A 26,689-nucleotide genomic window follows, 5' to 3' on the forward strand; every position below is an offset into this window, starting at 1 on the left:
TCAACTCGACGGCTTTACGCCGACTTAATGAGAGGGCCTGAGTGCCCGCATGGTTCCACTCTATTGGTCGATGTCGGAGCCAAAGCCTTGCTGCATCAAAAATCTCCACATCATCCACGTACTGCTTCCTGCGGAGTGCATTCTTCATTGGGCCAAACAGATGGAAGTTGGAAGGTGCGAGATTCGAGCTGTAGGGTGGATGAGAGAGAACAGTCCAATGAAGTTTCGTGAGCTCATCTCGGGTGCGCAAACTTATGTGAGATCTTGCGTTGTCACGGAGCAGGAGAAGTTTGTTTGTATTTTTATGGCGACGAACACGCTGAAGTCAGTTCTTTAATTTTCTGAGGGTAGCGCAATATACTTTAGAGTTGATCATTGCAGCATGAGGGAGAACATCAAACAGAATAACTTCTTCAGAGACCCTGAAGACCGTCGCCACGGCTTTATCGGCTGAGAGTGCGGTTTTCAATTTTTTCTTTGGAGGGGAGGTGATGTTGAGCGATTCCATGGATTGCCATTTTGTTTCCATTTCGAACTGATGAACTAATGTTTCGTTTCCTGTGACAACGTTCGATAAAAAATTGTCGCGATCAGCCTCTCAATGCGCAATGCCTACCTTTTGTAAGAGTAGGCTGTTTAGGTTTTTTTATTGGTAACGCCACCTCTGTATGAATATCACTGGCTGTGATTTGTGCAGTCTGTGGCTGGTTTGCATTGTTGTCTGCCATTGTAGTGTTGGGCAGATGGATGTTAACAGCGCGTAGCGTTGCGCAGTTGGAGGTGAGCCGCCAGCAGTGGTGGATGTGGGGGGAGAGATGGCGGAATTTTGGGAGCGGACGATCTGGACGTGTGTCCATCAGAAAGAGTAAATTTCTAATATTGGATATCATGGACTGATGTATATATATATATATATATATATATATATATATATATATATATATATATATATATATATATAATGACTTTTCAACGCTATTAAGGTTTTGAAATTATTGGAGGAAGCTACGACGATTTTGAGAATTGACTGAGATGTTATGATATTATTACGATGACAATGTGTATTATGCTGTTGAGGTATGTTTATGATCAATAAGCTGATGCTATATGAGGAATGTGATTATGTGTTTATATTTGTAACACTGCTGAAGTATGTGTTTATTTCTATTCTTTTGTAAAGCCTGTGTTACTACAAATGTTATCTGTATTGTTATGTTCTTTAATGATGTATTTTGTACCTTTGTTATTGTATTTTTATGTTATCAAATTGTAATTGTTACCAGTTCTTCAAATTAAGTATCATTACACTGCACACGTTTCTGTTGGTCGTAATATATGCACAGTATGTGAGAAGTTGGGACTGTTAGTGCTTGCACGTGTGTTGATAATTCAGCAAGGGACTGGATAACAGCATTGCTGGTTCCAAAGACATTTCAAAAATTTTTTTTGTGAGTGCACAAGTGGTGGTTTATGGACTTTCTATATTGTCCGCAAGACTCTTCGATGGTGATTGTACACCTGCACAGTCGCAACAGATGGCTGCTGGCCGTCTCTACAAGGACTACAGTGGGTCTACACCTTTGATGACTCACCAACACCATTATTTCTACAAGGACTGCAGTGGGTCTGCACCTCTGGTGGCCCACCAATACCGTAATCTCTAACAAGACTACAGTGGTCTGCTCTGTGATGACCTACCTACCAATATTCTTCAAAACTTCGACTGACTCTGCTGTGGGTTTGCTCTGTTGTGGCCCATTACCTGTCTGCATGTCGAGAGTCAGCACTATCTTTCCGTTGGAAGGACACCGCTACTTCTTCAAGACTGCATGGAAATCCACTACTTCCATGTGCATTTTCTTTTACTGCTGAGACTTTGAGAAAAACACTGCAATTTTACTGTGATGAACGATCAGGAGTGTCTTTATGGACTTTGACCAACATTGTATCAATAAGTGTGTGCATTTGATTTCTTTGTTATTGTAAATATGAAAAATTTTTTCAAATCTGTATTGACCACTGCCCAAAACGATTTGTAAAATTTTTTGTGGGGAGCATGGGGGCTATGCAAGTAGGCTGTTTAGGTTTTTTTTTTTATTGGTAACGCCACCTCTGTATGAAAATCATTGGCTGTGCTTTGTGCAGTCTGTGGCTGGTTTGCATTGTTGTCTGCCATTGTAGTGTTGGGCAGATGGATGTTAACAGCGCGTAGCGTTGCGCAGTTGAAGGTGAGCCGCCAGCAGTGGTGGATGTGGGGAGAGAAATGGCGGAGTTTTGAAATTTGTAAGACTGGATGGCATGAACTGCTATATATATCATGACTATTAAGGTAAATACATTGTTTGTTCTCTATTAAAATCTTTCATTTGCTAACTATGCCTATCAGTAGTTAGTGCCTTCCGTAGTTTGAATCTTTTATTTAGCTGGCAGTAGTGGCGCTCGCTGTATTGCAGTAGTTCGAGTAACGAAGATTTTTGTGAGGTAAGTGATTTGTGAAAGGTATAGGTTAATGTTAGTCAGGGCCATTCTTGTGTAGGGATTTCTGAAAGTCAGATTGCGTTGCGAAAAAAAAAGAAAAATATTGTGTGTCAGTTTAAGCACAGTCATGTATAATTGTTCAAAGGGGATGTTTCACTTTGAATACCCCAACTGGTGGGCGCATGTGTCAGCACTACCAAAGGAGACGTCCATTTGTGTAGCACAGTGTTTGATTGTGCTCCGTCGAGCACCTCGAATGAGAATGTTCGCACCTTCCAACATTGCAGGAGTCACAGATGTGTGCTGCTGGCTAGCTCGCGAGAGATCGGAAAGGTTTGCGCGACCATGTTGTGGTGATAGCAGATGCCTCGCCCATCGACTCACCGTGCTTTTGTTCACTGCCAGGTCTCTCTAGACATTCTGCAAGCGTCTGTGAATATCTGCGATGCTCTGGTTTTCCATCAAAAGAAACTCAATGCTAGCTCTGGGCTTGGAACGCACCTTCCTTACAGGCACCATTTTTAAGGCAACTTATTGGAGCCGCCACCTATTGGAACTTCATGAAACTAAAGAAACTGAAGCGGGAATATTCCACGACGTCCTACAACAAATTTCATATTTTTTCAACCGAAATTAGCGAGAAGAAAATGTGTTATATTACCTACTGAACGTCTTTCATAAGTTATTTCATTCGTTTGTGCTCGCGGTTGTGTTCGAGTTAGTGACCTACATGTTTGTCTTTGGACGTGGGCTTTATTCTTTGCAGCACATATTTATCACTCTGTTGCATTACGAAAATTTCTCGTAGAGACAGAAACATTAAATGTATTTATTTAAAGCTTTATTCCCCTCTCTTTTCTCAGAGTTTGTTTCGCCGGTATTGCAATTTTTTTCTTGATGTGTGCTTCAAACTGCCATCGTTGATTCTCTTCCTTTTAATGTCTTTCCACGAGTCAGTGTTAATTTCGCTTTATACACTCCTGGAAATGGAAAAAAGAACACATTGACACCGGTGTATCAGACCCACCATACTTGCTCCGGACACTGCGAGAGGGCTGTACAAGCAATGATCACACGCACGGCACAGCGGACACACCAGGAACCGCGGTGTTGGCCGTCGAATGGCGCTAGCTGCGCAGCATTTGTGCACCGCCGCCGTCAGTGTCAGCCAGTTTGCCGTGGCATACGGAGCTCCATCGCAGTCTTTAACACTGGTAGCATGCCGCGACAGCGTGGACGTGAACCGTATGTGCAGTTGACGGACTTTGAGCGAGGGCGTATAGTGGGCATGCAGTAGGCCGCGTGGACGTACCGCCGAATTGCTCAACACGTGGGGCGTGAGGTCTCCACAGTACATCGACGTTGTCGCCAGTGGTCGGCGGAAGGTGCACGTGCCCGTCGACCTGGGACCGGACCGCAGCGACGAACGGATGCACGCCAAGACCGTAGGATCCTACGCAGTGCCGTAGGGGACCGCACCGCCACTTCCCAGCAAATTAGGGACACTGTTGCTCCTGGGGTATCGGCGAGGACCATTCGCAACCGTCTCCATGAAGCTGGGCTACGGTCCCGCACACCGTTAGGCCGTCTTCCGCACACGCCCCAACATCGTGCAGCCCGCCTCCAGTGGTGTCGCGACAGGCGTGAATGGAGGGACGAATGGAGACGTGTCGTCTTCAGCGATGAGAGTCGCTTCTGCCTTGGTGCCAATGATGGTCGTATGCGTGTTTGGCGCCGTGCAGGTGAGCGCCACAATCAGGACTGCATACGACCGAGGCACACAGGGCCAACACCCGGCATCATGGTGTGGGGAGCGATCTTCTACACTGGCCGTACACCACTGGTGATCGTCGAGGGGACACTGAATAGTGCACGGTACATCCAAACCGTCATCGAACCCATCGTTCTACCATTCCTAGACCGGCAAGGGAACTTGCTGTTCCAACAGGACAATGCATGTCCGCATGTATCCCGTGCCACCCAACGTGCTCTAGAAGGTGTAAGTCAACTACCCTGGCCAGCAAGATCTCCGGATCTGTCCCCCATTGAGCATGTTTGGGACTGGATGAAGCGTCGTCTCACGCGGTCTGCACGTCCAGCACGAACGCTGGTCCAACTGAGGCGCCAGGTGGAAATGGCATGGCCAGCCGTTCCACAGGACTACATCCAGCATCTCTACGATCGTCTCCATGGGAGAATAGCAGCCTGCATTGCTGCGAAAGGTGGATATACACTGTACTAGTGCCGACATTGTGCATGCTCTGTTGCCTGTGTCTATGTGCCTGTGGTTCTGTCAGTGTGATCTGGTGATGTATCTGACCCCAGGAATGTGTCAATAAAGTTTCCCCTTCCTGGGACAATGAATTCACGATGTTCTTATTTCAATTTCCAGGAGTGTAGTACGTTAAAACACATTTTCTGTTACTGGGTGTGAGATGAACGCTGCCGTCAGCTACAGTAGAGGTATACAGCGGTGTTCTGCCGTATAACGCGCACAACACATGACGGCTTGGCTTCTGCACTCAGACGGGTAGCATGAGAACTGTTGCCACTAGCGTACGAACATGTCGTAAAAGTAGTGTACCACCAAAGGTCTGATGTCGGACGAAATGTGCCATACAGCATTATTCAAATGAAAGCATCATTTCATGATTCGTACATCGCATATGCAAGTAAGTCGGTTTGATGGTTTAAAAAGGGAGAACGTGACTCTCGAAACGCGTAGTTGCGAGTTTGAAATGGCTTTTTGTGTGTTGTATCCTGAATAAATATTCGACTGACTCAACAAACAGTATCTCGTGTCCATAATGTTAACATGGCGAATTTTTAACTAGTATGGTTGATAGGAACATGACGTAGATATTTCAGGAGCTCTGGACAGAAGACGATAGCCCATGGAATGGAACCACTTGTCTCCGTCAGCGGAAACCAGAGTTAGACCAGTTCTCACTATTCGTAGGCGCCTGTTCTTGGTGTTTTCTGGCAAAGTAGATTGCCGATGGAATTTTCTGGAGTCCGTGAAAATTGCTTCGTGCTATATAAAACAAAGGACGTGTCTAGGTGAGACTTGGCGCTATTTTTCTCTGCAGATATACTCATCCTCATTCGGCAGCCATAGTGCCACACCTCATTAGTGATTCTAACAGTCAAACAATTCTTCCTTCCATCGTCTGCGATCTTGCCCCGTATTTCTTTCTTCTCTTGGTGGCAACAGATTCCTGGATGACGAGCTTGTCAAGCGGCTGTTACCGTGTGGTTATAACGTGTGGGACGTCCTAATTGAGTGGTGCCTCGCTATCTGAAATGGATGTGAATCGAGTCAATACTGTCTGTACTTCAGTTGACAGCGTTTGGAACTTACTTTCTGGCTGTTCCTTGTAGTTCCACAAGACTTTACCGAGTACGTCTAAGAAATCATACGCTTGATTCGATTGCGCAGTGAATATTTCCTGTTGTTACTGATCTGCTGCGACATTTGTTTGCCGACAGGGATATTCATCGGAACCCTCGTATCCATGGTGGTGACGGGCGTCCTGTGCGAGACCGTCGGTGGGTGGCCGCTTTCCTTTTACTTTTTCGGAGGCGTCGGACTGCTGTGGTGCGTGCCTTGGTTCTCCCAGGCTGCGGATTCGCCGTCGCAACACCCGTACATCGACCCAGCCGAACGTAACTACATCAAGGCTACGATACGGTCAGCTGCTAAGGTAACATACCCATTCACTAGCTCTTCTTGTATCATAAAATAAGTGACTACTAAATGACGTTGTAGTCTTCCTGCTGCGACGCTGGTCTTGAGGAGTCGTATGTGACGGTGGCTGATAGTAGTGAGAGCTACCGCAAGGTGTTCCACTCCATTCTTTAAAAAATACTTTTTGAAATTGCAAGAAAAATATACCACAAATTCAAGAACCACCCGCTATTCTGTACTTGTGTTGCTGTAAGCACCAACTAAAAAGTCTGAAGTTAGTTAAAAAAGCTCCACTTTCTTGAACTTCATCATTATTTTTGTATTTATTGTTATCCTAATCAGACTACTTTCGCAGACTCTTGACAGCCTTGTAACAAGACCACCGTCAAGAAGATCGTGACTGCCATGTATTAACGGTGCATAACCTCAGTTACGAGTTGCCTACCTAACGGCTACCAGGGGCAACAAAAATTAGTCTTTCGATATTTTATATAATTATTGAGCGCATTTAAAACTTTAGAATGCTTTCATAATCCACTCATTAAGAGATATAATCTTATGTCAAACTTGTAACACAGAAGACAAGTATTAGACTTAGGAATTGTGTTTATGTCTTGACGCAGCTTAACTGACTGCATACAAATTACCCACACTACATTGCTTGACAGTCGCAGAGGAACAGAGTCGTTGTTGGACAGAAATAATCACAAACAATGATGGATGATATGAAATACAGTAATACGTAATAGAGGTGGAGTGGCATATTTATCACGAAAAATTATATATATTACATCATATGGGAAAGCAGGGAACAGACATAAATAACGTTCGTGTTTGACACAGGTCAGAATTTTAAAATAAAGATCGATATCGGACTCTCAGTAAGGAATATGTCCTCCTCTGGCATTAATGCACATTTTACACCTGTTATTCGTGCTGGACGGCGGATATTGTACTACTTCTTTCCCAAGGCGGTTTTCAGTTCTTGCACTGTTCGGCGTAGAGGTGTTAATTAAGAAACACGTCTGCCAAAAGCATCCCAGGCATGTTCAATGCCTATAGCGCTTTGGTTTGAGGAGTGCGCAGGTCATTCCATACGTTCAATATCTTCACTTTCCAATGCGTCCGACTCCTCAGCTGTTCTGCGTGAGCGGCCGCAGTCGTCCGTAAACAAAAAACCGGTACCTACCGTCCGTTTCCATCCCCCCCTCCCCACCCACCCCCTGTAAACAAAACAGATGGACCATAACGTCTAGGCCATACCATTGACGTTCGTAAACATTATAAGACGTGTAATGTGTTCCACTCTCTCAGTCTCTCTCCACACTAACTGGTGGCCAGAATCACATGCCACAGTCAAGCAGTATTCGTCGCACTCTGGACCACTGTTGCTGACCGCATCCAACACACTCATTACACCAGCGAACTCTTTCTCGACGACAGCGTTGGGATGCATTAAACAGGCTTCCGAGCATAGAAACTTGCCTGATTTAATCGCCGTGAAATGGTTCTGCCAGAGACGAGTGTACTGATAGCGGTTGCAAGGCTACAGTGATCCGCCTGGGAGTGAGATGTCTGTTCCTTTTCGCCACTAGGGCTACGCATCGATCCTCTTGCTTGGTGGTACATCTATGACCACAGCCATGCTTTTGCATAGCATTTCCACCTTCAGGGGCCTTTTTTAAATCTCGAGATGACACTTTTGGACACAACACACCCATTGCAGAGGCCACAGCAGTGACACTTTGACCAGCTTCGAGGCGCCCAAATGCTCTTCCATGATCGTAAACACTCAAACGACGTCTTGCAGACTTGTCATATCACACGAAAATGTAGTAACCGGTTCTACAATCACCTCCGTCAAACACAGTACTGTATGAACTGTCGAATGCATACAGAGCATTCGTGCACAGGCTTCGCTGCTGTCAACACATCCTGCCCTCCAAATTTCCTTTTGCTGTCATTGGTCCGGTGTTCCGCAGCAATTGTCGGTTGTTCCTCAGAAACTATCAATGATGATGATGATGATGATAATGATGATGATGATTGGTTTGTGGGGCGCTCAACTGCGTGGTTATCAGCGCGCGTAGGAAGTCCCAATCTTTACATCTACATCTACATCTACATTTATACTCCGCAAGCCACCCAACGGTGTGTGGCGGAGGGCACTTTACGTGCCACTGTCATTACCTCCCTTTCCTGTTACAGTCGCGTATGGTTCGCGGGAAGAACGACTGCCGGAAAGCCTCCGTGCGCGCTCGAATACCTCCCGATGAGAAAGGGAGGTATAAGTAGGGGGAAGTAATATATTCGATACCTCATCCAGAAAAGCACCCACTCGAAACCTGGACAGCAAGCTACACCGCGATGCAGAGCGCCTCTCTTGGAGAGTCTGCCACTTCAGTTTGCTAAACATCTTCGTAACGCTATCACGCTTACCAAATAACCCTGTGACGAAACGCGCCGCTCTTCTTTGGACCTTCTCTATCTCCTCTGTCAACCAGACCTGGTACGGATCGCACTCTAAAAAATGGCTCTGAGCACTATGGGACTTAACATCTATGGTCATCAGTCCCCTGGAACTTAGAACTACTTAAACCTAACTAACCTAAGGACAGCACACAACACCCAGCCATCACGAGGCAGAGAAAATCCCTGACCTCGCCGGGAATCGAACCCGGGAACGCTACCGCACGACCACGAGATGCGGGCGGATCGCACTCTGATGAGCAATACTCAAGTATAGGTCGAACGAGTGTTTTGTAAGCCACCTCCTTTGTTGATGGACTACATTTTCTAAGGACTCTCCCAATGAATCTCAACCTGGCACCCGCCTTACCAACAATTAATTTTATAGGATCATTCCACTTCAAATCGTTCCGTACGCATGCTCCCAGATATTTTACAGAAGTAACTGCTACCAGTGTTCTCTGACTGTAGCTGTAAAATTATGTCATAGTACGACACATAGTTTAGCAGGTATTACGTCATAAATATTGAGATACATGAAAATCTTTACTCGGTCCAATCTCGCCACTTTCATGAATGATGATTAAATGATGAGGACAACACAAACAACCAATCTCAGAGCGGAGAAAATCCCTAACCCGGCCGGGAATCGAACCCTCGGACCCCGTGATCCAGAGGCAGCAACGCTAGCCACTAGACCACGAGCTGCGGACAGCAACTATCAAGCAGTGTGTATTAATCCAATATCAGAAAATGAGAGCTAAGTGCAACTTCCAACAAATATTGCACAAAATTTTAAACCGTTACTAAACCTTTTGTCGCTGGTACCCTCCCCCTTCCCGCGCCCCACCCCACACCATATGGTTCAAATGGCTCTGAGCACTATGGGACTCAACTGCTGAGGTCATCAGTCCCCTAGAACTTAGAACTACTTAAACCTAACTAACCTAAGGACATCACACACATCCATGCCCGAGGCAGGATTCGAACCTGCGACCGTAGCAGTCGCGCGGTTCCAGACTGTAGCGCCTAGAACCGCTCGGCCACTCCGGCCGGCCCCACAGCATAATGAAAGGAAAAAAAAAATATGGCTTACCACATTTCCGCTGCTCGTGCACTAAAACTGCAGTATCAAGCATGACGTTTTGATATATTACTTCTTTACGACTAACTTTATTCGCAACAAGTTTTGCAGACAGTACTCACATATATCTCTGACTGTAGCTGTAAAATTATGTCATAGTACGACACATTGTTTTGCAGGTATTACGTCATAAGCATTGAGATACATGAAAATCTAGCTTTTCTTTGAAACGAAGCGGAAATTACCCAGACAATAACCAACCACCCACTGCTTGATAATGAGCGGATTTATCGACCTGCAACGAACACTAAAAATAATTTCAAACCGTTTCTAAAGTTTTTCTCACTTACATGCTTGACGTCAAGTATGAAATACATTAACTCACTTGCAAGGTAATGACACGTTTGAAGATGTTTTATACATGGGAGTTGGATTCTTAAAAGAATTGAGGGTTTTCTGGTTAAACGCTTATTTTCGTTCCTTGTATCTTAAAAGAAAATATATATCATTAAATGAATCATTGATATGAGTTTTAATTTCCGGCAGCCTTTCCCGCCAGTTGGTAGAAAATGACACCTACTGGTTTTAAAAACTGCACTTTACAAAATGTTAATTACATTAGCTTCTACATGATACCGATAGGGCAAAAAATAAAGATAACGTTTTTAATTTATCAAGAACATAATATTGAGCATTATGCTGTCAGTTTTCATTGAGTGCAGATTCTGTTGTGCCACTACGATTTAAATCTAGAAATCTATGTAATCTACCTTTTTAAAGAAATATTTTAATATTAAAGTTGATATTTAAAATGGAATAAATTATTCTTTTGCATGTGCTTGTTATGTATGCACCAAACGCGTTCTATTGTTTATCTGACGCCGCTGATGTTCCCTTAGCAAATATGAACGTAAATTACGATTTTTGTACTTCTAATAATACAATGTGGAACTGTTTTGCATTTTTGTACTAAACTATTGCCATTAAAGCCTTGAGTTTGAGTGAGTCATTACTTCATTTTAGCCCACAATGAGCTTTAATCGGACAAGAACTAGGACATAAAAAAGCATAAACGAAAAGATCAAGGAGTATATAAATAAATTCAGAGATTATTTCACGAGAATGAAAGAAAATAAAATGCGTACAAAATAACGGATTATACTCCAACAAAGAAAAGACCAATAGGTTGACCAGTAAGAATGTGGGGAGATGAAATAGAAACTAACCATAGACAATAGGGACACTGAACAAAGTACATAAGTGGCAAATGCCTAACATGTGAAGGAAGACGAAGTAGTTTTATGTTACAAGAACATTAAGCATAAAAAAGAGATAACTAAAGAAAGAATATGAAGTGACAAGATTGTAGGTGGTCAACAACGTATCTCTTTTGTGATCTTATTAGAAACCTAGGCAGGAATTTTCAAGCTTAGTATCATGGGAGTACTAGTATAGGTTCAAGTTATATAAAATCGCTACCATGTCATATACTGACAATTTAATTGAAGAATTTCCCCTCAGCTCAGGCAAAGTGGTATAAGATACTGTGTCATCACGACCTGTGTGTGTTTATTTCCACGGCCACGCCGTTGGTCCGGGTGGGACTATTGCTATGCGACTGGTCTGGCGTTCAAGATAACTGTGGCTCAAATCGCCGCCCCCTCACCCGTATTATGTTTTCGATGGTTAACATTGTTGGAACACGTGAGGCAATACTGACCTTACGACCTATCTTCGAAGAAAGATTACGGAAAGGCAAACCTACGTTTCTAGCATTTGTAGACTTAGAGAAAGCTTTTGACAATGTTGACTGGAATATTCTCTTTCAAATTCTGAAGGTGGCAGGGGTAAAATACAGGGAGCGAAAGGCTATTTACAATTTGTACGGGAACCAGACGGCAGCTATAAGAGTCGAGGGGCATGAAAGGGAAGCAGTGGTTGGGAAAGGAGTGAGACAGGGTTGTAGCCTCTCCCCGATGTTATTCAATCTGTATATTGAGCAAGCAGTAAAGGAAACAAAAGAAAAATTTGGAGTAGGTATTAAAATCCAGGGAGAAGAAATAAAAACTTTGAGGTTCGCCGATGACATTGTAATTCTGTCAGAGACAGCAAAGGACTTGGAAGAGCAGTTGAATGGAATGGATATGGTCTTAAAAGGAGAATATAAGATGAACATCAACAAAAGCAAAACGAGGATAAGAAATGTAGTCGAATTAAGTCGGGTGATGCTAAGGGAATTAGATTAGGAAATGAGACACTTAAAGTAGTAAAGGAGGTTTGCTATTTGGGGAGCAAAATAACTGATGATGGTCGAAGTAGAGAGGATATAAAATGTAGACTGGCAATGGCAAGGAAAGCATTTCTGAAGAAGAGAAATTTGTTAACATCGAGTATAGATTCAAGTGTCAGGAAGTCGTTTCTCAAAGTATTTGTATGGAGTGTAGCCATGTATGGAAGTGAAACATGGACAATAAATAGTTTGGACAAGAAGAGAATAGAAGCTTTCGAAATGTGGTGCTACAGAAGAATGTTGAAGATTAGATGGGTAGATCACGTAACTAATGAGGAGGTGTTGAATAGGATTGGGGAGAAGAGAAGTTTGTGGCACAACTTGACTAGAAGAAGGGATCGGTTGGTAGGACATGTCCTGAGGCATCAAGGGATCACAAATTTAGCATTGGAGGACAGCGTGGAGGGTAAAAATCGTAGAGGGAGACCAAGAGATGAATACACTAAACAGATTCAGAAGGATGTAGTTTGCAGTAGGTACTGGGAGATGAAGGAGCTTGCACAGGATAGATTAGCATGGAGAGCTGCATCAAACCAGTCTCAGGACTGAAGACCACAACAACAACATGGTTAACATGAGTCGACTGAGGTCAAGGCTGGGAAGGTCCCTTTGAAGATGACCTGTCCTCCATCCTTGGCCATACAGTGCTTGTGCTCTTCCTTTAGTGGCCTTGTCGTCGTTGGGATATTAAACCCAAATCTTTTGCCAATCCTTTTTCCGTACAATGCACTCAAAATGGCATTCTAAATCTTGTTCTTAACACATAACAACTTTCTTACTGTTACACCAGAATATTGGCAACGGTAGAAAATACCGCCATAACTCAAAAACAGACACACAACTTGGAGCCTTCTGGCAAACCAAAGGAACTAGTGTGTCTTCTACATTTAGCAGGAACGATGTCGGTAGCTTTTCAGTCTCTATAATGTCGATATGACTTCATAAGTAAGGGATACGGAAACAGGTGGCTTTGCATGTCTCATACAAGGCTGTTTGTTTCCACCGTATTTATCTATGTCCGCTTCTTTTTCCCCTAAACCAATACCATGTCTTTAGGTTTCTCGAGATTATACCTCTAGACATTTTTCGAATTAATAGCTCTTCAGGTTTGAGAGTCATGTAGCCGACTGAACGAAATGTGACTGTTTACCCTCCTCTCGAACTGCTCCACCTTAACTATCAGTGCTGAACGTCGCAGGTGACGGCGAGGGAGAACATAGCCAGCGACAGGGGAGGGCAACTCCCTCCTCCTCCTCCCACCTCCACGTCACTTACTAGAAAGAAAAATCTTTGCGGCCTGAAATTCATGCTGCTCTCCCGAGCAAATTTATAAATTCAATATTACACTGAAGAAAACTGGCACATCTAATGGATGTTCACTTTTAGCTAGTTAACCTACAGGAATTTACGGTGACGTGAAATCCAAAAGCCGTTTCGTCACCATTCACAACATGAAACTAACACGAGTCCCTTCCCCCTACCCCCCCCCCCTCACCTTCCCCTCCACCGCAGCTCAGAGGACACATCTTAAATACGCTGTTGGGCTGCGGTGTCATAAAACGGCAACGAATCAACCACACGGAAATGTCCCTCTCAAATGGTGTACATGATCGGTAATTACGCATATCGAACCAGAAAGGATAAGAAAACAACATTTCAGTTTAAGGTCGCGTTGACAAAGTGGTCATTAGAAACAGAGCAGGAGCTTAGGTCATGGAAGGATGAGAGAGGAAATTAGATTAGATTAGATTAGATTAGATTAGATTAATACTAGTTCCATGGATCATGAATACGATATTTCGTAATGATGTGGAACGAGTCAAATTTCCCAGTACATGACATAATTAAGTTAATTTAACTACATACTTAGGTTAATATAACAACTTTTTTATTTTTTGTGTGTTTTTTTTATTTTTTTATATTTTTTTCTTAATTTATATCTAAAAATTCCTCTATGGAGTAGAAGGAACTGTCATTCAGGAATTCTTTTAATTTCTTCTTAAATACTTGTTGGTTATCTGTCAGACTTTTGATACTATTCGGTAAGTGACCAAAGACTTTAGTGGCAGTATAATTGACCCCTTTCTGTGCCAAAGTTGGATTTAATCTTGAATAGTGAAGATCATCCTTTCTCCTAGTATTGTTAGTTATGCACACTGCTATTACTTTTGAATTGGGTTTGGTTGTTAATAACAAATTTCATAAGAGAGTATATATACTGAGAAGCTACTGTGAATATCCCTAGATCGTTAAATAAATGTCTGCAGGATGATCTTGGGTGGACTCCAGCTATTATTCTGATTACACGCTTTTGTGCAATAAATACTTTATTCCTCAGTGACGAATTACCCCAAAATATGATGCCATATGAAAGCAATGAGTGAAAATAGGCGTAGTAAGCTAATTTACTAAGATGTTTATCACCAAAATTTGCAATGACCCTTATTGCATAAGTAGCTGAACTCAAACGTTTCAGCAGATCATCAATGTGTTTCTTCCAATTTAATCTCTCATCAATGGACACACCTAAAAATTTGGAATATTCTACCTTAGCTATATGCTTCTGATTAAGGTCTATATTTATTAATGGCGTCATACCATTCACTGTACGGAACTGTTTGTACTATGTCTTATCAAAATTCAGTGAGAGTCCGTTTACAAGGAACCACTTAGTAATTTTCTGAAAGACAGTATTGACAATTTCATCAGTTAATTTTTGTTTGTCAGGTGTGATTACTATACTTGTATCATCAGCAAAGAGAACTAACTTTGCCTCTTCATGAATATAGAATGGCAAGTCATTAATATATATTAAGAACAACAAAGGACCCAAGACTGAACCTTGTGGAACCCCATTCTTGATAGTTCCCCAGTATGAGGAATGTGCTGATCTTTGCATTTTATGAGAACTGCTTATTTCAACTTTCTGCACTCTTCCAGTTAGGTACGAATTAAACCATTTGTGCACTGTCCCACTCATGCCACAATACTTGAGCTTGTCTAGCAGAATTTCATGATTTACACAATCAAAAGCCTTTGAGAGATCACAAAAAATCCCAATGGGTGGTGTTCGGTTATTCAGATCATTCAAAATTTGATTGGTGAAATGGGCCGCGACCTATTCAAAGAAACCATTCCTGCATTTGCTGTTAACCACCGTTCTCCGAGTTCATTGTGCTAACCATTGCATTGCCGTGCTCGATGCGTTGAACCAGAACTCAGAAAATCGTTCAGTTGTACTTTAATTTAGAACCATACGAGCATTACTGAGGAGCGGACAGTGGAGTGTGTTGCTTCTTTGGTGTTGCAGAAGAACCTACCTGTGCCGTGGAAGAGCATTATGTCAACGCCAGCTATTTGGGCTCTCGTCGCTATCATGGTTACTTTCGACTGGACCTTCTACCTTCTCATCACGTCGCTGCCACAGTACATCGCCCAAGTCTTGCACTTCGATATCCGCAGCGTGAGTGTTCTAGCACTACTTGTTCCATAACTGAAAAAGTGACCCGGAGTAAAACAGACTTATATATCGTACTGTTTCCGCTCTGCAAGATGATCTCTGTTTTAAAATGTATGAATAATGCTAATATACTTTTCACGGACGTTCGCAGAAATTTACCTTAGCGGAGAGAGGTCCAAGACTCTAGAGTGGCGTTTTCTGAGTAACCCAGTTGGCGAGTTAGGATATATATCATAATACAAGAACTCACTTTTATAGGAGACATAGAGAACTTATTGCATCTCACAGAACTGGTTAACTTCTAGACCTACACTGTTCTAATGATCCCAGACATCAAGCATTTATTTGACATTTTGTTGAAGTTTGAATGTAAGCAGCGCGGGTTAGAGAATATTTTTCCACACTACTGACATATTATTTGGTGCCTCAATCCCCTCCCTCAAACATTAGTTGCCGATGAGGTCTTGGTAAGTCCTTCAAAGATTTTGTAGTTAGGCGCCTCTGTCACTCGTCTCAGCTGGACGTACCAGGTGGCCGCATGTTTCTTAAACCTGCTCCAAATATAAGAAAGGCGAGTCTATTTAATAAAAGTTACAAGCTATAGCTCAAGGAATAGCACCTCCTCACAATGGGGTGATAAAGTGTAAGCCGAGACACTGTATTATAGAGCGTAGATTTCGTTTCTTTGTGAGTCATTCCCACTCTCATGGTTTTGAACTCGCTGCTGTATGGTTCAACAAAGGAAGGTGGAGAAAAAGCCGCTCTTTGTGGTATGCCGACTATCACAATTGTGAAGTTGGCAACGAGGCGTAACCCAGTTGTTTTGGTAATCAGCATCTCCCTTTCAGAAGTCTCTAAACCATACTATTGAATACAGTTTAGGCCCCACATCTTATATGCTTTTCTAAGGTGTGAGAGGTTTGTTTACTCATTATATGCACACTCCAGGAAGACTTTTGCGGAGGCGGTAGACAGGACAGCTGAATCAATAGAAATCGTATGACATCCATTGGTAATAAATGATTTCTGACAGTATTTAGTGCATCTACACCTAAGAGAGCATAAATGACACACTGAGTTAAAGAAAAAGTGGAAAAAATCATTCATCGTGCCATCCTGGGTGCTTTTCTTTGCACTTCGTGATCACTTCTTACAGCCTGACGCCTAAGTGCCATGCTCTATATAGTTCTACAGACACCCTCTGGTATCCGTTCACATTCTTCAGTGAGGGCCCATGGGAGTTCTTCGAGAGTTTGTGGTGGAACACGACGACCACGTACACGTCTGTCAACCACGTGCGTAAGAAGGGACTCACCGCCTGCCATTCCATTACTTCAATGTCCAGGCTTCGCAACACATTCCTACTGATGCCCGCCGACTGGGTCCTGGCATTAGGAGGAATTCAGAGCCACCACCGTATACAGCAGCCACCACATGGTCCAACAGGATCTGTTGGATGCACTGCCTGACGTTAAGGCGAATATGGACAACGACAGGATCCGTATGGCTGTCAACACTTAAGTTTCTCCACAACATTACAGAACCTTGCAAATCTGTCGATTTACTGGACACTCTTTGGCAGGTTCCTCTCGCTACGGGTCTTCGTATACGAACACGGCTATCACGTTGCGTCGGAGGATATCTGGACTCAGGTGTGAATAACACGATTCGCCAGTGACGAAGTTGTCGGTGCACATGGGAATGACAGAACTGAAGGTGAGCTGCAAGATGTTGTCGTGTCAAGTGGGGTACTAGAACAGGACGTCTGGATTGTAAGTTCCTTTCTCGTAACTGGTTTATTATAGTCTGATAGGACATGGCGGCTCCAGTGGCCCTTCAGTGTTTATGTTGTTGAAAAAAGGGAAAAATCATCTAGAAAACTGTTATAATCTACACTCCTGGAAATGGAAAAAAGAACACATTGACACCGGTGTGTCAGACCCACCATACTTGCTCCGGACACTGCGAGAGGGCTGTACAAGCGATGATCACACGCACGGCACAGCGGACACACCAGGAACCGCGGTGTTGGCCGTCGAATGGCGCTAGCTGCGCAGCATTTGTGCACCGCCGCCGTCAGTGTCAGCCAGTTTGCCGTGGCATACGGAGCTCCATCGCAGTCTTTAACACTGGTAGCATGCCGCGACAGCGTGGACGTGAACCGTATGTGCAGTTGATGGACTTTGAGCGAGGGCGTATAGTGGGCATGCGGGAGGCCGGGTGGACGTACCGCCGAATTGCTCAACACGTGGGGCGTGAGGTCTCCACAGTACATCGATGTTGTCGCCAGTGGTCGGCGGAAGGTGCACGTGCCCGTCGACCTGGGACCGGACCGCAGCGACGCACGGATGCACGCCAAGACCGTAGGATCCAACGCAGTGCCGTAGGGGACCGCACCGCCACTTCCCAGCAAATTAGGGACACTGTTGCTCCTGGGGTATCGGCGAGGACCATTCGCAACCGTCTCCATGAAGCTGGGCTACGGTCCCGCACACCGTTAGGCTGTCTTCCGCTCACGCCCCAACATTGTGCAGCCCGCCTCCAGTGGTGTCGCGACAGGCGTGAATGGAGGGACGAATGGAGACGTGTCGTCTTCAGCGATGAGAGTCGCTTCTGCCTTGGTGCCAATGATGGTCGTATGCGTGTTTGGCGCCGTGCAGGTGAGCGCCACAATCAGGACTGCATACGACCGAGGCACACAGGGCCAACACCCGGCATCATGGTGTGGGGAGCGATCTCCTACACTGGCCGTACACCACTGGTGATCGTCGAGGGGACACTGAATAGTGCACGGTACATCCAAACCGTCATCGAACCCATCGTTCTACCATTCCTAGACCGGCAAGGGAACTTGCTGTTCCAACAGGACAATGCACGTCCGCATGTATCCCGTGCCACCCAACGTGCTCTAGAAGGTGTAAGTCAACTACCCTGGCCAGCAAGATCTCCGGATCTGTCCCCCATTGAGCATGTTTGGGACTGGATGAAGCGTCGTCTCACGCGGTCTGCACGTCCAGCACGAACGCTGGTCCAACTGAGGCGCCAGGTGGAAATGGCATGGCAAGCCGTTCCACAGGACTACATCCAGCATCTCTACGATCGTCTCCATGGGAGAATAGCAGCCTGTATTGCTGCGAAAGGTGGATATACACTGTACTAGTGCCGACATTGTGCATGCTCTGTTGCCTGTGTCTATGTGCCTGTGGTTCTGTCAGTGTGATCATGTGATGTATCTGACCCCAGGAATGTGTCAATAAAGTTTCCCCTTCCTGGGACAATGAATTCACGGTGTTCTTATTTCAATTTTCAGGAGTGTATTTATAGCAAATTTTAAAAGACAAAATTTTCTTAGAACCTAGAAAAATTAAAGTTTCGTACAAAATCGACAATGCCGTGCATACTTTAGACTATAAGGTTGATAAGAGCCTGTGCTATAATCATCGGAGCTACTGTTCATTACTTTAAGAAAAACTGTTTTTCGCAACTTTGCCTTTTTTTGGCCATTTTCGCCATATTGGATCGAGTTTAACGAAAGAAAAACTCTATTTAAAATTTAATTTCCTATACGCTCATATTTTTTGTGTGCATGTTGTAATTTTTACAAATTTAATATTAAGCTGTCACAGAATGCTTGGACTAAAAGACTTTGCTGAAATTAAGCAAGCACACCTACTTTGTAACATGACCGAATTCTTCAGGGTTAGTACAACGGTGTGCCACGTGAAAATGAATAACCCTGCGCCGGCTTCTACCCATCAGAAGCGGGTACCGTGAATTGCCACAGAAAAGACTGAGGACTCTGTTCAACACTGTCTTGCAAATTTTTTTTGGAAATTTGTGATAAGTTCCTAAGGGACGAAACTGCTGAGGTCATCGATCCCTAGGCTTGCACACTACTTAACCTAACTTAAACTAACTTACGCTAAGGACAACATACACACCCATGCCCGAGGGAGGACTCGAACCTCCGACGGGGGGAACCGCGCAATTGTGGCAAGGCGCACTAGACCGCACGGCTACCCCGCGCGGTTGTCCTGCAAATGTTCAGTACAGCACAAAGACGCTGCACCACCGACAAAAACGGAGTAATTTCATATGACCGTGTGACAACCAAAGAAACATAAGTTATGCAGCACTTCTTACAGCCTCGGTACTCCTGGCCGTGGTCGTACACGTAATAATATAATCAAGTAATAATATAGTTCTTCAGCCTTACGGTCTAGAACATTGGCAGTCATTTCTTGGAGCATAAGAAAATCTGTAATGTATGAAAAAATTCTATACGCCAGCTTCCAGAGAGACAGGGAGGTGCAGGTGCCCTCTCTTGCGCCCTCTCTACGCCGCATCTGAGGATGAGTCTGAGTTCCCCAAAAACTATTTAATGTAAATAAAGTAATGTTACATAAGTGACTTCCCACAACCATAATTCATTTAATATAATGTCACGGTGTTCAAAGATATTCATAATGGATAATATTAATATACGTTTTATAAAAGGTCTGCCACACTCCTACAGTATGTTAGTGAGATGTGGGTATACGGAGTAAGCTGTGGTAAAAGTTACGTGGAATGGCGATTATGCAACTTTTCTGAATAAATGGCATTTAGCCTCTTAATCCTTCATATCACTCTACGAGAAATTTGAAAACTTATTTTTTCATTACCAGCCTTTTTATGTTATAATGGTATTATGGGGCACACACTCTTTACTTAGCTGAGAACTGGAACTATAATAACGCTCTGTTTTCCTGCTTTTCGACAGAATGGGATCGTATCAGCCATTCCTCACATCACTGGTGGTGTTGGAAGTTTGGCTTTTGTGTGGTTTACTGACTTCCTGCTCCGGAAAGAGTGCATGTCCAAAATCTGGAGTTTCCGTGTTATAAATGCATTAGGTAAGTACAGGTTGGCTAAAATCTCAGATTTCAGTAACAGCTTACGTCGATGTTCAGAACAGTGCAGATGTATACATAGGACATTAACATGTCTGTTGCAACTTACAATCTTGTGTCTCAGTCTTCTGGAACTTTCTGTTTATAGTCACTAATATTTGCACAGGACAAGCAACCACATTTCTCCTTTTGAAAAAAAAATTAATTTAGTTAACACTGATAGGTAGCATTTGCCTGACGATGTAGTGCTTCTAAATTTGGCCACCGGGAGTTGGAAGCTCAAAATAAGCTTCATGTTCTTTGGGAAAAGGCGTAGAGTGAAGAGTCCGACATAACGAAGGAAGAAAGGAAAGTTGGGTAAAATATTCCATCAAAGAGGAGGCCATTACGGTATCTTGACATTGAAAACCAACTCTAACAAACAGAAGCACACAATCGTTAAGTTTGGCAAACATGCAACGGTTGAGAGTTCAGCAAACTTACAACTGTTGCAAAATGTCGACAACAGTTTCAAACTGTTGTAAATACACATACTTGCTTTTTTTACGGAAAAGAAAATGGATTCCGGCTGTGAAGGTGCATTAGCACTTAGTGGTATACTACTTGCTGTAATTGTTTATCACGAGAATCAACTCCAAAATGCGCATGTGCCCCAGAAGATTTTTGTTACAAAGAGAAACTCACGGAGCTTTTAATGCTGTGTTGGAGAAGCTCTGTATTGAACGCAGACAAGGTTTCAAGAGTTTTGTCAGAATGACTTGTGGACGATTCGAAGAACTCTTGAGGCTAGTAAAGCACAACATATTCAACGTTGTTGAATTTTATAGCTGCAGTGTCACCAACAAACACTTCTTGTAATAACCGATTTTTGGCACTTGGTGACAGTCAGAAAGTTTAATGTATTCTGACTGAATGTAACTGGCTACGATTAGTGAAACCGTGCCTAGAGCGAGCTGAGTTACCGTGAATGTACTCAAGTTTTTTGTAAAAGTAAGTACTGTTATTTTACTATCTATACATTCTTTACACATTAATACGCAAATTTATTGGCACGTAACACATATTCAATTTCTTCACAATATCCCACTGTCTCAAGGTAAGGAACAGAAAATTATTGTTAAGGTGTTATATTACCATAGTAGCTGGCAGGTACGCCAATCTTTCATTAAAAATTGTAAGTTGCAGAAACTCTTCAAATACATGCACCTACACTCAGATACACTATATGTCACCAGCACTTCCTTCTGAAACCACAATATATTTTAAGACCAGAAATGAACTTAGTAGATGTCACTGCCTTACACTTATATTTTATCCATAGAATTATTGAATCCGAATGATCAAACAGAGGTTTCCTAAGTTTAGTTTCTAATAAAAACTGAACAGTTACTTCTATGGATCTCTCAGGAGTCTCCGTTGTATAAACACAAAAAAGATTCAAAGCAGACGACACGGTACTGTGCATACGTCAGTCACTCAATTCTGACGTGTTTTTCTCACTGACTGTAAAGTACAAATTCGAGACAAAACTCCTTTCAACTAGTTTTTCAAACTCGCTACTTCATACAACCACTGACAACAGTTGAAAATTAAGTCAAATTTCAAGCTGAAGCCAGTTGTCAACCGAGTTTGTTGGAGTTGGTTTTCGGTGTGGAGGTACCTTTAGAGATGGAGCGCAAGCTGGGAGTTGTTAAGAATGGGAACTGAAATCGACTATACCCTTTCAAAGGAACCGCCTCAGCATTCGTCTTAATGGATGAAGAGTCATAATGGAAGACCTAAATTTGGATGGCAACGTGGGGAATTCAGCCGCCTTCCCCCTGAATACGGCACCAGTCACTCGACACTACGCCACTCTGCTTGCGCCAACTTAGCGACAGTCTCTGTGATGACTTTGGGATGAAAACTTTTTACTCTTTAGTGCAGATATTTTTAGCGCATCTGTTGACTATGGACCGGGGGGAGGAGTGGAAGGGAGGAACCAGTGACAGATGAAAGCTTTAAGTGAATTCGCAATGAGTGCAGCGACAGAGGGAAACATCCAAACTGGAGTTCCGTTCTTGCGTCATCATCACCACCTTCCTTTCAAGTCTTGAGATGTTTCCTGTACCGAACTCAGAAACAAAATCATTCCCATCTCTTTCAAGGTCTTTCAATATCTCTTTTGCCATTCGGCTTGTGGTTCAGGATCTTCTGGGGAATTTGCTGACCATTCTCATGAGGTATTGTCTACGATCTTCACAATATTTTTGAATTTTTTCATTCATGTTGAAAATATTTAATTATGTTCTAATATCTTCATTTCTAATCATGTATCTTACTGTGTAGCCCTTCATCTTCCTTAGGAACCTCAGGTCTGCTGTTTGAATTTTATTTTCTAGGATAACCCAGGAACCGCCATCACTTTACAGAATTTCATGATAGTCTCTGTTCATGTTTTATGGCCCAGTGTTCTGCTAATGGTACCACAGACAGCTTGGTACTTGTGTGTTTGATTTCCAGTGTCAGAGTGAAAATCAAAACTTATAGCACAGCCTAAATAAGAGATTTGAGAGACTTGTTCTAAAACTCAATTGTCCAAAACAATTTTTGATCTGACTGGATATTTTCCTCGGAGTGCCATTATTTTCATTTTATTACTAGAAATTTTACAGTTGTATTTTTGCATATTTCGTTCAGCTGGTATACTGACATGTGGAGGTAATTTTCATTCCTTTGAATAATAACGATATCATCAGCAAACCAAAGTTGTTGTTGTGGTTTGATGCAGTTCCGCATGCTACTCTATCCTGTGCAAGCCTCTTCATCTCCGAGTAACTACTGCAACCTGCATCCCTCTGAATATGCTGTATTTATCTCTCGGTCTCTCTCCAGTACTAAACCGGTGATCCTTTGCTGTCTCAGAATGTATCCTACCAACAGATAGATCCCTTCTTCTAGTGAGATTGTGCCACAAATTTCTTTTCTCCCCAATTCTATTCAGTACCTTCTCCTTACTTACGTGATGTAACCCCTCCAATCTTCAGCATTCTTCTGTAGCACCACATTTCGAAAGCTTCTATTCTCTTCTTGTCCAAACTATTTATCGTCTATGTTTCACTTCCATACATGCCTACACTCCGTACAGATACTTTCCGAAAAGGCTTCCTGACACTTAAATCTATACTCGATGTCAACAAATTTCTATTCTTCAGAAACGCTTTTCTTGCCATTGCCAGTCTACATTTTATATCCTCCCTACTTCGACAGTCATCAGTTATTTTGCTTCCCAAATAGCAAGACTTATTTACAAGTGTCTAATTTCGTAATTTAATTCTCTCAGTATCATCTGATTTAATTCGACTACATTCCATTGACATCGTTTTGCTTTTGATGATGTTCATCTTATATCCTCCTTTCAAGACACTGTCCATTCCGTTCATCTGCTCTTCCAAATCCTTTGCTGTCTCTGACAGAACTACAGTGTCATCGGAAAACCTCAAAGTTTTTATTTTTCTCCATGGATTTTAATTCTTACTCTAAATTTTTCTTTGGTTTCCTTTTCTGCTTGTTCAGTGTCCAGACTGAATAACATCGGGGACGGGCTGCAACCCTGTCTCATTCCCTTCTGAACTACTGCTTTTCTTTCATGCCCTTATAACTGCCATCTGACTCCGGTACAAGTTGTAAACAGCCTTTCGTTCTCTGTATTTTAGCCGTGAAAGACAGTATTCTAGTCAACATTGTCCACAGCTTTCTCTAGGTCTACAAAGGCTATAAATGTAGGTTTGCCTTTCCTTAACCTATCTTATATGGGAACTCGTTGGGTCGTATTGCCTCGCATGTTCCTACATTCAGGTGTTACTCATTCGTTATCTTAATCCTTTTTGTTTACCTTACATTTCCATTTTCGAAGAATAAAGACAATGTAAATATTAAAACGGGCGGGTAATAATCCACACCCCTGTCTAACACCTCGGTTAGTAATTATTTTTTCTAACCGCCGGCCGCGGCGGTCTAGCGGTTCTGGCGCTGCAGTCCGGAACCGCGGGACTGCTGCGGTCGCAGGTTCGAATCCTGCCTCGGGCATGGGTGTGTGTGATGTCCTTAGGTTAGTTAGGTTTAAGTAGTTCTAAGTTCTAGGGGACTTATGACCTAAGATGTTGAGTCCCATAGTGCTCAGAGCCATTTGAACCATTTCTTCTAACCGATTTCTACATGTGTTTATTACAATGTGTGTATTTTTCTAAAGACTTTTCACTACCTCTATTATGCGATAAGGACATGCACATTCAGGTATAATACTCCTTAGGCTGTCACAGCTCTCACGGTCAAAAGCCTTGTTAAGGTTGCACTTTGCTGTAACTTGTCAGAAATTTCCAGAACCTTTACTGTCCACCGTACAGGGTTATTCGTAAGTACCTCCAGGTTTTCAGAAGATGACTGCATGAGAAATACAACGCTAACGGTATAATGGCACGTATCAGTGGATAGAACGTCTCTCTAATTTTCAGTTCCTAATACGCGCGATTGCGTAGTTGCAGGCATGCCAGAACATGTAGAAAAATCATCCACTCCGTATTATCACCTCGAATTAGTTCGCGCCTCTAAATAAGCGACCAAGTGAACAGATTACTGAAACAAGCTACTGTCACGCCTTCCCGAGCAGTTTGCGGCAGCGACTACAATGAACTGCGCGCACGTATTGAAGTTTATCATGGTGTAGACATCTGTCCATATTGGGTATCTATCACGCGAGTCAAATACACGGAGAGCTGCTCTCTCCACTGTTATGTGTCTATTTTCTGTATGTCCTGTACTAAGGCAGGTTCTGTGATTGATCAGGCAAATTTGCATGTATGCTGTTACAATGGCGGCCGATCAATTGCGCCATCTTATATCAAGATTTCCACGTCGCCTCGTCTCAAATTAATGCTGAAACAGATAAATATGAATTAGGACAAGGTAGATACAATGATTCGTTTTAACAAGAACATATCAGAGTTTAACCGATATATTGACATAAAATATGCAAACATCAAAAACACCGCGCCTCCTATAAAAGCGTGAGTCTACATCGGAAGCTAAAACGGAAGAGAGTGAGGGAGACAAGAACCCTCGCTAAGGAAACTGAGATCATTTGTTTCAACAGACATTAGTTCACATTTGAAGAGTCACAGATTACGCTCACATAATTTTCTACTACGTCGCGTCGTTTCACCCCTGGAGCGGTCGCTTATGCAGTTAATTTAGAAAAAGGGTATGACAACTTTAGGTTGAATATTACGATTTATGCACGCACAGTGTAGAAAAATGTATATTTTGACCATATAAAGACATACTTACACGTTTTGTAATAATAGGTCATATTTCGGTCAGCTTTGCCATAATAGGTCATATTTCGGCCAACTTTTGCCACAAAAGCATATATTAGTCATTTCTTTCAGGACATAAAAATAAGAATATGAAAAAATTGCTGACATGACAATGTATCAGACGATATTTTCCAAATGAAAAAAACCGTTACTTGACAGCCTTATTTGCCAGAACTAGTAGGCAAGCAGCGTAGTACTATAATCGGTTCACTACGTAAGACATTGTAACACGGAGTCGACAAAACGCTCTCAAAGCCAACAAACACGGCTTCCGACGTAATGAACATCGCACACGTGGTCACGCTATTCTGCTTGAATACAAACTCAGTCTCGTTCAACATACCGAAAGTTAAGTGCTCCAACAGCAGGAAGTTGCAAGGTTTTGTTCAGGATTTAGGAGAGAAGTTTTTCAGCTGTGACGGGGAAATATTATTTTCTAAACTATATGAAATTAATGTAGTGCAGAAAAGCGCTTTATTGTGCAACAACACTGTAATACCGCCAAACACAGCAGTTCTGTGAAGAGAAGTGCTGAAAGCGACTGCAGACAGACACTGTTATTTGAGCAGAGAGGCCCATCTTCAACTGTACAATCATTATTCAAGTACTTGTGTGAGTTGGCGATGTCTTACAACATCCCATTGCAGAATTCAAGTTGTTGGAGAAGCACACAACACATTCAGTTCGAGATGAATCTATGTTGAGATGTTAACCGTAATACGAATTAGAGTTTCTGACCAAAAGGTCTGGGTGTCCAAAGATGAAACCACCGATGCGGGCTGGCGATATGTTGCAAATGTTATTGGTATTCTAAAATCTGACGGGCCTGGAGAAATGGTCCTCCTGACGTGTGAAGTTCTCGAGACACTAAAGAACTCGACAACTGTCATTTTGTTTGACAACTATGTGAAGCTACTGAGGCCGGATGGTGTGAACGGAGACAACGGTTTCTTGCTAGTAGCGGATGGTGCTTC

The 26,689-nt window shown here is 43.0% G+C and overlaps 1 protein-coding gene across 3 annotated transcripts in view; it reads left to right on the top strand.

Moving 5' to 3' along the window:
• Window positions 1-26,689, top strand: part of LOC126251756 (sialin-like) — a 134,373-nt gene that overhangs the window by 59,080 nt on the left and 48,604 nt on the right. For all 3 annotated transcript variants that reach the window (XM_049952372.1, XM_049952371.1, XM_049952370.1), the window contains 3 exons: window positions 5,968-6,182; window positions 15,320-15,472; window positions 20,232-20,364. In XM_049952372.1, the coding sequence (XP_049808329.1) occupies window positions 5,968-6,182; window positions 15,320-15,472; window positions 20,232-20,364 (501 nt within the window). The remainder of the gene's footprint in view (window positions 1-5,967; window positions 6,183-15,319; window positions 15,473-20,231; window positions 20,365-26,689) is intronic.

This window comes from Schistocerca nitens, chromosome 4 (assembly GCF_023898315.1).
Source record: "Schistocerca nitens isolate TAMUIC-IGC-003100 chromosome 4, iqSchNite1.1, whole genome shotgun sequence".
Taxonomy (NCBI): Eukaryota; Metazoa; Arthropoda; class Insecta; order Orthoptera; family Acrididae; genus Schistocerca; species Schistocerca nitens.